Below are 12826 nucleotides of genomic sequence, written 5' to 3'. Positions count from 1 at the left end.
AGTTAGCTATAACGACTACTAGTAAGCTTCCCCTACTTAATTACATTGGTTCTCTATTTGACATAGAAAAGTCAAATAATTTATTATTTTAGTATTTTTATGTCAATTAATTTTATTTTTCACTCTAATTGAAATGAACCTTAGATTATAGTAATTCAAGAAATGTTCTACACCATAGTTTATATTCATTATTCCAATTAAATATAAAAGCTCAAATATTCTAGGAAAAAGGGGTTGTGGCAATTCCTTATACTTTCCCATGTTTGTGTTGTAGATGGCAAATCACTATATGACTTAAGTTGTATTGTTCAAGTATAGGTGGACACTCCAAGAGAATAATGGTCTATAGTGCACCTACGATTTCATCTTTGATATGTGATGGTCTTTCTTTAGTTTCCAATAGTTTAACTTCTATCTAGCATCTATAATTCAACCATTAAAACATTTTTCTTCCTTTTGTCTTATTTCAATTCAACTCCCTTCAAATTTTTTAACAACGCTTGTTGATTAATCAAAATAACATTGTTTAATTAGGCACAGTGTAAGCATTTAAAGTGAAGGAACTAAGGAACACAAAATAATATTTTAGTTGTTTATTCCTTGTGATCCTTTTTCTTTTTTTTAGAATAGCATTAGTTCATTTCCTTTAAATGCATTAATATTAAAATTAAATTACCTATATTACAAATAAGTAATCATAAATTTGTAAAATACAAGAGACATCACAAATTTTTATTTGAATTCTAGAATAATTCTCAAGCCTTTTACATTTGAATGTGTATAAATATAAATCTAAAGGACCATCAATTTAGAACTTAACTTTTGATGATGGAACCTCCCCTATAATCTCTCACAATTAACAATGTATCCCACCACACATTTATTAAATTTCCAATTAATTTAATATTAAGATGTATACTAGAAGAATTTAAATTCATTATTCCAAGATGCAACAAATTTATTGATCAACATCCACCATTTGTTACAGCTGCATATAAATAGGGTGCCTTAGCCATAGGCTGCTTGGACATTAGGTATTAATATTTTTCATTCATTGATTGGCCTTGGAAATCATCTCTATATATGTAGATACGGGTGTGGTGTTGAGGTGTTATGTAAGGACGATGAAAGGCATTTAAGGGCATTTAAGGTGGAGCTGTAGTAGTAGATGCAACATCACAGGGGTAGTGGTAACCGTGGAAGTAGGGCCATAAGTAGATGCTAAAGATAATTCATTCAATCTCGATTGTCATTTCGACTCAAGATTTATGTGAGCTCTCATCATTTTTCCTTACGACTGTGTTCTGTGTTTACGCATTATAAAAAAAATAAACGATCACACGATAACAACAAATATTTTTTCTATCGCATGACAGAGTGCGGAGGAACACGGGAGGATCGGAGCTCAATTTCGTCACCCTTTTTCAGGTATTTATCATTTTGATACCAAATCTCCCATTATTACTGCAAGATTTCGCCACTATTACTTCTTGTTCTTTTTTGTGTTTCTTGTTTTGGATTTTTTTAAATCATGCCTTGGATCTTTTATCGAAATTCTCTCCATCTTACAAAAAGAAGTACCCTCAAATAAAAGGCAGTGTAGATTTAATGGTTTTGGCGGGAAATTGGATGCACATTTTCTGAATCCTTTTATAATTTGGGGTGAGGTTCATTTCTCTGATAAGTTGAAGATAATACGTTTTTTTGTTTGTTTTTTTCCTTCCTTGTTTGATCTACTTTATGGTATACTTTCTATTTTATTGTCACTCTGATTCCTATATTTGTTCATTTTGCTCTGATTCCTATATTTGTTCGTGTTGCATTACTATCGGTAATGCTACACTTACAAGAGAAGTTTCTTTGGATCGCATATTTGAAAATTTGTCTTATACGCTGATTTTATTTGCTCTGGACTGTAGCAAATGATTTGTAGTTCTGTTTCCTCTTTTCCGTTGGCAGGGGGAGGTATAGAGTACTGTAAATCCATTCACATTTTTGGGGTTTTGGCTTTTTTTCTTCCTTTTAGGGTTTCAGGCTACCTTTTCTCTGATAGATGCCCTATATATTGATGTTGGTGAGTTACTACGGGATAGTTGTTAAGGGAATGATGTTTGGTATTGACTGATCATGTTGTTTATGTTATCAAATTTTTCCAGTTAGCCATTGTTTTAAGTAAGCATATATCGGAACTTAAGTTAGAATAAGTGAGCAGGTCGAAAGGAATGGATGGATATGAGAATGACTGGTTTAGCAGAAGAATAGATGATCACCACCCTTCTGAATATTTGGAGAAGTATAAAGACGTATGTGAGACCAGTGGGCCCCTAGGAGCTTTTGAGGGTATGATTTTTATGTCCAACAGAAGAACTAAGAAAGAATGTTTTGATCTCAAGCTTTTTGGGCTCCCTAGTTCATATGCTAGGGTTGTCAAGCGTGTGAGACCAGGTATGAAATTGTTTTTGTTTGAATATGAACGGAGACAAATGTATGGGGTTTTTGAGGCGACAAGCTATGGAGCAATGAACATTGACTGCAATGCATTCAAGCAAACTGGAAGAACATATCCAGCACAGGTTTGCAATAGACTTTGCTTTATTTTTTTCATCCATTTTAGTCACCATGTTCTTCGGCTTTCCTGGATATGGTTACTCTACACACTGTGAGGAGTGTTTTTAGAGTTGGAGGCATTATCCAATTTTAGTCATCTATTGATGGTACTGTTTAATCTGACATCTTTTCAGGTTCGCTTTAGGAGTTTTTGGGAATGTTATCCTCTTTCAGAAGAAGATTTCAAGGATGCAATTATTGAAAACTATCGCTCCACAAAAGAGTTTGAGTTTGATTTGTCACAGGACCAGGTGATAATGATATCCATTAGATTGAAACAACACTATTCTCTGTTGTGATTGTTGTACTTTCAAGGGGCATTATCTTGTGTCGTTTTTTGATGTAGGTATTTAATCTCCTCCAGTTATTTGCATCACAGAAAATTGAGCCACAAGTTCAGGAAGTTCGTGACCATCTTGAAAATGGACAGGATCTTCCTAGGTTAGATCTTCAATCTGAAACTGCCAGCCTACTTCAAGAAGTTGGTAGGAGCCTTTTCACTAAAGAACTACTATATAAAATTCCTCCATTAAGAGAAGATTGTCATGTTGGAAAGACCATATATGGAGCTTCAGATGCAGAACATCTGTTGAATTTCAGGAGGGAATGTGTTCACAAGGATTTACAACCCAGGGGAGATTATCTTGCCGGACAGAATATATGTGAGGGAGATTTTCAGGCTTCGCAGAATGTGTATGATACCGCAAATGGAGAGCAAAGATCTGTGTTGCATCCCTTGCGAGGGTTTACTTATACTTGTAAGCATGACCAACTAAATTCTGACTTCCAGCCATTTTATGTAAGGCATCCAAATATTACAGAAAATGTAAAGAATGCATTTATTCCAAGAGAAATTCTCATTAATGAAACAAATCAAAATGCTAGTGGTGAAATTTATGACAATAATACCAGGGAAGTTATCATCGCTTCAAATCCCCAAAACCATGATGCGCTCTATTACGGTGAAACTGAAATGCCCTGTAGTACATTATCTTTAGATTTCTTGCCTCTGACCCTAACAAACAATGTAATTGATGATCGTCAAAAATCGAGGCATGTTTCTCCAAGTATTTCACATGCAAATAATATCAGTGACAGCTTGTCACCAAGTGTGGATGAATTTCAAGATGGTTCGGCATCAGATTTTATAGGACTGCATAAGTATCCTTTTCCGCAGCCTAGGTTTTTTTCTAGTGGCATGCACTCTCTAAGGTCTAATAATATTTCTATGAAACCAAGTGTTTTTTCTCGTTTAAAGAGAGTCCAAGAAATTGATGTTGGACATAAGGCAAAGCATGAAGATATTGTAAGAGAAACTAGTCCTGTGAAACTGCCTTTCCACGATAACCAGAGGAACTTTTTATCAATTGCAAGAAATGAACTTGAAGTATCAGCTAATCTAGATGATAATATGCAAGATGCAGAGGCTAGTGATGAACCAATCCTTGAGGATAGACCTGTAATAAATTTCAAGCGGAGGAGTCAAGTTTGCAAGGATGGAAAACAGGTTGAGGGTCAACCAAAACAAAGTTGTGGAGAACCTTATTCTTGTAAGCCGAAAAGAAGAAAGTTGATACGCCCAGAATTTGACTCTCCCAAAACCTCCGAAGCAAGTGCTCTTCCACTTTCAATTGCCGAAAAGGTTCAGAAGTGTAGTATTGAAAGCAAAGTCTCACCTCAGCCAGAGAACAGTGCACGTCCAATGAACAAAAATAATGAAAATTCAGTGACTGTTAATTCACCTGCTTTAAATTTTCAGCATATTTCTCATAGCAATACCGTGGATGCAATAGAAAATGAAAGTTTGCCTACCTTAGGCTGCACGACAGATTACGAAAATTCAAAATGTCCAGAGTGTGTTCCTGTTTTAAATAGAAATGTGTCTGAAAATCCAGAATCTGGATTTGTTCAATTAACAAATGAGACTGAAAATAAAGATTTGACTGACTTGAGTGCCAATAGAGCTTTGAGTGATTGCTTTGAAAAGGGGTGTACTAGTCAAGTGTTGTCTCCAAGTACAAACAAGTTGGATGTTATAAACATACAGTGTGATTCGGGAATAGAGAACAGAGCACTCTCAGCAAATGTGACAAACAGTGCAGAATCTCCCAACGTTCAAGTTGTGGAAGGATTTGGAAATGAAAATGGTATGAAAATGGATGCAGTTTGATTCCAGGCAAGAGAGGAGATATGTTTGGTTGGACTTGGTTGAGATGTTAATCAATGTTAATTTGAATTATTTCCAAGTGAAAACTCTTATCCTGAACTGTGTTCATGGGAATAATATCAAATCAAGGTGTTTCCAATAGTATAACAATTTGGGATCAACCAGATTCATGGTGTGTCTCAATCACTTTAATTTTGGATTTTTACTTCTTAGAATGTGATTTTCCATCTAGAATGATTTTGGATCTCGTTGGAAATGGTATTGTCATGGGCAAATGAGTAAATCGGAGAATTTATATAAAGAGCAGCTGAGAATTTTCATTATTACTTTTTAGACTTTAGCATGAATGCATGGTACTTTTGGATTTGCAAGATACACAATCAGATCCCCTACTAGAATATTAGGGGGTCTTTTGGAATCACTTTATATTTGGAAGCTGTAAGTAAGTTGTCATTAGAAAGATGTGTCATTGTATTTTAGTTTATGATTGACCTTGGATTTGCCCTATTGCTAGCCTTTGTGTAGTTTTTATCAACTGAACTATTCTTATGAATACAAATTTATGAGTTTCTTAAAGTCTAAATTTTCAATTAATAATTAAGGATTGTATTACGTTATATCTGCTGTAAAATATGCCAAAGTGTTACTAGCATTGCATTTCCTGTAGATACATTTGAGTTGTTTTTTGGTTTAACTAATTTTAATTTTGAAAATACGGGACTAATCAGCATCAAGCCAGAAGATCGATCTGTATATTTCAGATTTTCACTAAAAGACTGATGTTCCATGGTGTTTCTGGGATGGGGATGGTGGGATGTGTTTTGGAGATGGTAGTCGAAGGGCCATTTTTTGGGGACGGCGAGGGGATGGTAATAGACATAATATATATATAGAGAGAGATTTCTACAAGTTTATGAACAGCAGAATAACAGTGGCAATATAAAACAGCTGCAAAAATGATGTTGGGTGATGTCTGCAGAAGCTTGCATGCCAACCACATTTGAAAAATAAATTGTTTGTTTGTTTGTGCTTCTCACACAATACCATGCTATAGCAAATTCATAGCCAATGCATCTTTAATCTCTTTTGCACTGACTACAAAATTAATAACCGATGCTAATACAATATCAAGAATTTTAAAGTTTGAGACTTTTTTGAACAATGAATTCACAAATCCGAATTATTGCTGTTTGTGTTGATTGTTATATAACTTATTCATTAACTATGAGTCGAAATACTGATATTTATTGCTGCCAAACTACAGTTGTTGCTGTCACTGCTGTCATCATTAATTTAATTGCTGTTATACTTCTATAATGATATATTTATTGCTCCTGTTATAACACTGTCACAATATATAATATATTTAACAGTCTTTTTCTTGATGTTATGAACGATTGTTTCTGAAAACATTATAAAATATTGTTTCACCGTAGGGGATGCCTGGCCATTCCTGGGATGGTTGAGAGACATCTGAGACGTCCCTGGCTGCCGCAGGGATGGCTAAGCATTCTCTAATTGTTTCTTGCTGTAACCTAAAATGGAATTTGTCTCCAAGATGTTTCCAGAATTTGCTTCTTGGAGGGGTGGTAGGGTGGGGCGCAAGGGTGGCCAGGGGACATCCATGCTGTCCAGATGTCCTTGAAATGCCTGGACACATCCTCTAAAAGAAGGCTTGAGTGCCAACATTATTTCCCTGATTATAGCTAATTCTCCCAAATCCTACCCACCTGCAACCTTGTTTATATTTCCCAAATGAAACAAAATAGGTAGAAACGAAGCTAAACACAGTAGCAACCTTGTTTATATTTCCCAAATGAAACAAATTAGGTAGAAACGAAGCTAAACACAGTAATAGCAGGGTACAACGCTGCTGCTTTGCTAATGTTTTGATCAGATCATTGCTAAGAGTTTTAACGATTGTTTTTGTGGGCCAATGGTTGCTTTTTTCCTTGGCTGTTTATTTTTATGCATCTGTCGAAGGTATTTTGGAGGTTAAACTTTGTAGGGAAAATTTTACAAATAAGAGAAACGGCATGATGTTCAGCCACTGGCAAAATTGTGGTTAAGTGGCTCCCACTTTTTTGCTCACTGCCAAAATTATAAGTTTTAAACAATAGTAACTCTTTATATTCTGAAATTTTTTAAAATTCCTATTAGCTTTTAATGAAATATCCGAGGAGTCACTTTTATCAACAAAATAAAAACAGTAGCCTCCAGCATAGGACCATGCTATAACAAACTGAAACTTCTTTTGAGGAGGTTAATTATGTTGAAAAACATAGCAGGTTCCTCTAGGAATGGCTGAGCCCTCATTAGTAATGTTGTTGCCTTTTTAGGTACGTTTCCATCATAGTCATTAGGAGCCTCTATCATAGAGAAAAGGATCATGCTAACCTCACGTCTCTGTGCCCACATCTTCTGGTGAATATATTTATGTATAAAATAGCATTTCCCTGATTTCAAATGGCTTCCCACCCACACACCTCTATTTCCAGCTGGCAGTAAGTTGGCAATTGTGAATAACCTAATACGTTTCCGTGGGGCATAAGAAACACTATCGGACTGGTTTCGGTCTTAATATATGGCAACCCCAAGGGATTGAACATCAATCAAAACTAAATGAGAACTGCTCCATCAGGACCAACGTTAAACTCAGCAGTAAGTGCAGAGACCCTTTAAAACCTATAATTGCTGTTATTGAGTGTTTCACCCACACGCCTCTATTTCCGGCTGGCAGTAAGTTGGCAATTGTGAATAACCTAATACGTTTCCGTGGGGCATAAGAAACACTATCGGACTGGTTTCGGTCTTAATATATGGCAACCCCAAGGGATTGAACATCAATCAAAACTAAATGAGGACTGCTCCATCAGGGCCAACGTTAAACTCAGCAGTAAGTGCAGAGACCCTTTAAAACCTATAATTGCTGTTATTGAGTGTTTCACCCACACACCTCTATTTCCAGCTGGCAGTAAGTTGGCAATTGTGAATAACCTAATACGTTTCCGTGGGGCATAAGAAACACTATCGGACTGGTTTCGGTCTTAATATATGGCAACCCCAAGGGATTGAACATCAATCAAAACTAAATGAGGACTGCTCCATCAGGACCAACGTTAAACTCAGCAGTAAGTGCAGAGACCCTTTAAAACCTATAATTGCTGTTATTGAGTGTTTCCTACGAATTTGGCTTGTCCTTTTCCGAAATTTTGTCACCTTTATGCCTTGTTTAGTTAGTCTTGGTCAAACTTTGATGATAGAGGAACTTTTTTTTTTTTAAGTTTTTAATTACTTGTCTTTTTTCCTTCTTGTGGACGTTCCAGTTTTCTCTTCCTTAATCAGCATTTTTTTTCTAATATCCGAAACATTCTCGACAAATGGTTTTCATTTTACTTGTCATTCCCTTCAAAAGTTTTAAAACCTCTAAAACTGTTGACAAAGCGTGAATGGTTTTCAAGGTTCACAAACCTTTGAAATCATTGACAGCTTTTGTTTAAAGTTCTGATCAAAAGTTCCAAACTTTTAAAAGAAGTTAGTGTTGATGAGTTAACTAGCTCGCAAAATCTCAGGTCTGCAAGTTCATAAAATCGTTGAAATGCCAACAAAAGTTTCAAAATTTTCATAAAGCTCAGGCAAAGAAGCTTCATGAAAGGTTTGTTGAAATCGTCGACAAAGTTTTTAAAACATCCAGAACAAGTTGTTAAAAAGGTACAAATCATAACTCAAAACACAAAGCATTGACATTTCATAGAGTATCAAAACTTAATACGATGTTGACAAAGCTCGACGCAGTTTGAAAACGTGGACAAGCTCATTTCTGATTTTCAAACATTCGAACGCTGGAGACTAGCCGCACAACCAACAACACATTGTTGCTCCCAATTCTTTGCGATTATCAGCTGGAAATTCCCTCCATCAATCCAAATCTGCATCGTGAATCAAATAATTTCGCATTTTTGCTTTCCCAATCCAAAATCTTTGACATATGCTGCTATTGAATTCGAGGTCTACCAAATGTGAACTTGTGCCTTCATGAATTACACCTATCATAGTTGCCTCTTAATGAAAAAAGTAAACTAATTTCCTTCATTGTCCACCAAGATCTATCGCAAACCCTAGCTTTCTTCAGTTGGTTACAAAAAAGTTTGAATATTAGGGATAGGTGTATGTAGCCATTTTATATGAGGCATCATCAGACGTGAGAGATAGTGGTCTTGCCCGAAATAATTGAAATATGTCAATAAAAATAACCTGAATAATTTTTACGTAACACACACCAACACATTTCATTGTACCTTGTGTGGGTGCATCACAAGTGTAAGGCGTGACCTTGCAGAAAAAATATATCAATCATATAAGGGAAAGGAAACAGTAGTGGACATAGGACCAATAACCGTCATCTTTTTGTCAACCTCACCCCTCATTAGTAGACATTGTAGGAACCAAAAATATTGTAATGGAAGGTCCATTATTAAATATCACATATACTAATAATGGATAATTTTTTAGCTTTTAGCCTATTACTAGGACATTTGTGCACCACTATTGGGTCATTTGTGCTTAACTATTGGTGCATTTGTTCACTACTGCTGGCTATTTTGAGATATTTACTATTGGCGCAAAGGTGATTATGTATTGGATCACACTTTGAAATTTGTGCTTCTTGACCTTTGTGCACATAATGAACAAGCCAAAACAATAGCTTTAAGCCGTCGAAATCGGATGAACCATTTAGGAGCTTAAGATGTGCGAAGTTAGCTATGTCCACTACTGACTCCTTTCCCTAAAAATATTAAGACAAAAAACATTAAATCACATTAAAAGAACCATTAATATTAAATATATTAATATTTAAGTGGGAATTATATATGTGCCGGGGTACTCTACGATTCATTAACTATAGAAAAAAAAAACATTATACAAGAATGAGCAAAAATGGTTTAAACCCAAATTAGGGTGTTTTTTTAGTGGAATGAGCAAGAATTTTCTATTGGATGAGAATTAATGACTAGTCCTTGGATTTAGGGTAATATAAAATAAACTCTTTCTTTTTTTTTTTTAAGTTGGAGTGTTGAGGAAAAAAGATCTACATCTCTCATGTTTAATTCATCTCATTTTATGTAAATACACATTTTCAAGTATATTTTTATCATTCTATTTTATCTATACATATATTTGTGCATATATAAATATATAATTATTGAAATATATTTATTTTTTTGAATTATAATTATATATGTTCTCGTGACAAGGAATTTTTTTATTGAATGTACATTTTAAATAAAATGAAAATGAAAGATGTGTGGGATGGGGAGTGTTTACCCACCATGGGTCTTATGTGGCTCACAATCTATACCCATGACCCATGTAGGTCGAGCAAGGCCTTGTCATCCTTGCACATTATTTAAAAAAATAATAATTTATTTATATTAATCTCTCTCTCTCTCTCTCTCTCTCTCTCTCTCTCTCTCTCTCACACACACACACACACACACACACACACACACACACACACACACTTTTTTAAAATTTTATATTTAATAGATTAAAAATTGTTTTCTTTTAATAATTTTTTAAAAGAGGCATATGAATCATTTTTAACACATAAAACTTATTTTTACTTAATATATAAAAGAATTTATTTTTATTTAAAGGAGGCATATAAATAATTTTTTATGTATTTTTAAAATAGTTATGAATAAATATAATTATAGACATAAATGACTTATTAAATTTAAATATGCTTACCATTAAACTTACATTTTGAAGTAGAAGAGAATAGAACAATGCATGCATTTCCTTTTTATTTTGTTAATGTGGTGTTTGGAAAAATAAATGAAGTAATTACATTGTCAATTTAATATGAGAAAGTTAAGTTAAAAGGCAAATAGTTTGATACTCTAGAATATGAAGTTGGAAAAAGACAAAGATATACCTTCCAAATCTTTATATGTAGAGAGTTATGTTGTATTGTTATTAGTTTTGAAACATACAATTTCTCTTCAAATTCTTTTCAAAATGAAAAATCAAGCACGTTTAATAAAAAATCTATATTTTTTTTAACAAATCTTAAAAATAATACCACATTTCTTTTCAATTATATAGGTGCAACAAAGTCACTAAATTATCTTATACTTTCTTAAGAGTGTTCTTCAAACAAAGAAGTCAATAGTTCCATTTGTGATCTCTAATGGACAAAGCTAGAAAGGTCTAATAAATAGCTTACTAGTGGGATGAAAAATGCTTTCCACCATGTTGGGACTTATTAAATTTGAGTTAGGTTTTGATGCCCAATTCAAATTTTTGCTTTGCTTTTCCAAATGAGTCAGTTTGAATGGCCTAGTTAGAGAGAGGGCAAAATGGAGCCAGCTGATTTTCATGGGGTAAGGCTCAGGAAACATGTTCTACACCTTTCATTTGGCCTATTCAATGATGTGCAACTTTCAGAATTCAGTTTGGATAAGTTTATGAGGTACCCATTTTGAAGGGTGAGCTGAAAGTGCATTTTAGGCACAAATGCAGATTTTATTGAGTAGCCTACTTTGAGTGCTTATATCTTTCGCCCTGTTGATCATCATGAATAATTTCAAAATGGATTGAATTCTATGCATAAATGTGAGTCAACATGCAAAATTTCAAGTCTTCATGAATCCATTTTCTCAGTTTACCAAGCTCGAACTATTTACAGTTTGAATGTTTTGACAAGTCCCTGTTTCAGCGCCTAGTCGGAGCCCTATTTCACACAAGTGTAAAAGTTGCCTCAGTGAGTGTCATGTCAGAACGTTTGTTTCGGGCTAATGTTGGTATAAATGATGAGCTATGTTTCCAGTTTTAGGCTCCTACTAATCCGTTTAGTCGGTTTGCAAAAGGGTTCATTGAACTATCATTTTCAGTCTTCTGCACTTTCAGTGTTATATAGTTAAAGTAGTTGTTTTTATGAGCACACTATTTGCATCCAGTCAGGCTTTTGGTCGAACTGAGAATTCAAAGATTTAGTATGTACTTCAAGGTACTTGTGTTTCAAATTTGAGAGCCTACAGAGGTCGTTTGATATTTTTAAGGAAAGCATCATGTGTTGCCAGAACATTGACTTCATCAGGTCCGCAGTGTCGACAAAGCCAGTTGGTCATTTTCGCCAATTAATATCTTTTCACTCGAGACTCGTCTTGAGAAACCGTTTGGTAGAATTCATGCTTGTATATTAGAGTACACACCTATCAGATGGCGAGCTCCAGAAAGGTGTTTTGACCACTTTGAAAAATATGTCTCCACGATTAAATGCAAAAATGTGGCGTAGTTGCCTGAAGATTACAAAATTCAGTCTGATGATCTGAAAATGATTCCAATCGTTTCCAGAGGTATGGGTAAGGTTCCTGAAGCATTTCAGAGGTCAGTTGCATGAAAACAATTTTTTTTTTAGTCGGACCCACTTTGGGGCCCGACCTGGCTCATGCTTATGCATTAAATTTTGTGGCGAACTCTTCATATTTCATGGCAATGCATCTTCCCATGCCTTGGTCTTCACATCACTAATATCATTCTTCAAGTGCTTTGATTTCTTTTAGTGTGAGCAATTGGATTTGTCACAAATCTTCTCATTGCAGTTTACTCTGGAGTAGTGGGTTCAGGAATTGCGTAGTGTTCCTGAAATGTGTGAAGATGTGAGACTTGTTGATTTTAGGAATGCAATGGGATGCAATCTCCCGGGACAAATATATATAAGTATGCAAAATATCTATTGGAGAGGTTTGAAAGAAAATGGGGAAATGTTTTGGAACCAAAGCTTATTGAAGCATGGAGCAGTGCAAGTGATTTGTAGCAAGCATGAAATGCTTTCTTATATCATGGATCAAATTTGAGTATGCTAGAGTGAGGAGAGTATTTGAATAAAGTTTAAAATTCCGCAAGAGCAGACTAGTTTCAACCTCCTGCGTGACACTTGAAGTGGTAATGGTATTCAAAACCAAAACTCCATCTCTGCACTATGGTGGTAAGGGGCAGTGTTTAAGGTCTGCTAACAAATGCAAAAATGCATTAGTATCCCCTCCT

General features: G+C 34.9%; 1 protein-coding gene across 5 annotated transcripts; it reads left to right on the top strand.

The window, feature by feature from the left end:
- Positions 1 to 1045: 1045 nt before the first annotated feature.
- On the top strand, positions 1046 to 5100 carry LOC131074667 (uncharacterized). 5 transcript variants are annotated; one of them, XM_058011335.2, is made up of 5 exons: positions 1046 to 1270; positions 1377 to 1428; positions 2157 to 2573; positions 2742 to 2858; positions 2954 to 5100. In XM_058011335.2, the coding sequence occupies exons 3-5, from the start codon at positions 2223 to 2225 to the stop codon at positions 4775 to 4777; spliced, it is 2292 nt and encodes a 763-aa protein (XP_057867318.1). In that variant the 5' UTR covers positions 1046 to 1270; positions 1377 to 1428; positions 2157 to 2222; the 3' UTR covers positions 4778 to 5100. The 5 variants fall into 5 exon arrangements, with proteins under 5 accessions (XP_057867318.1, XP_057867317.1, XP_057867321.2 ...); XM_058011334.2 differs by having other exon boundaries at positions 1047 to 1270; positions 2213 to 2573; XM_058011338.2 differs by lacking the exon at positions 1046 to 1270 and having other exon boundaries at positions 1277 to 1428; positions 2213 to 2573; positions 2987 to 5100.
- Positions 5101 to 12826: the final 7726 nt, after the last annotated feature.

The sequence above is a fragment of the Cryptomeria japonica genome, chromosome 4 (assembly GCF_030272615.1).
Source record: "Cryptomeria japonica chromosome 4, Sugi_1.0, whole genome shotgun sequence".
In the NCBI taxonomy this organism is placed as follows: domain Eukaryota; kingdom Viridiplantae; phylum Streptophyta; class Pinopsida; order Cupressales; family Cupressaceae; genus Cryptomeria; species Cryptomeria japonica.
Note: the sequence above shows the minus strand (reverse complement) of the source record. Positions and strands in the feature narration are given on the sequence as shown.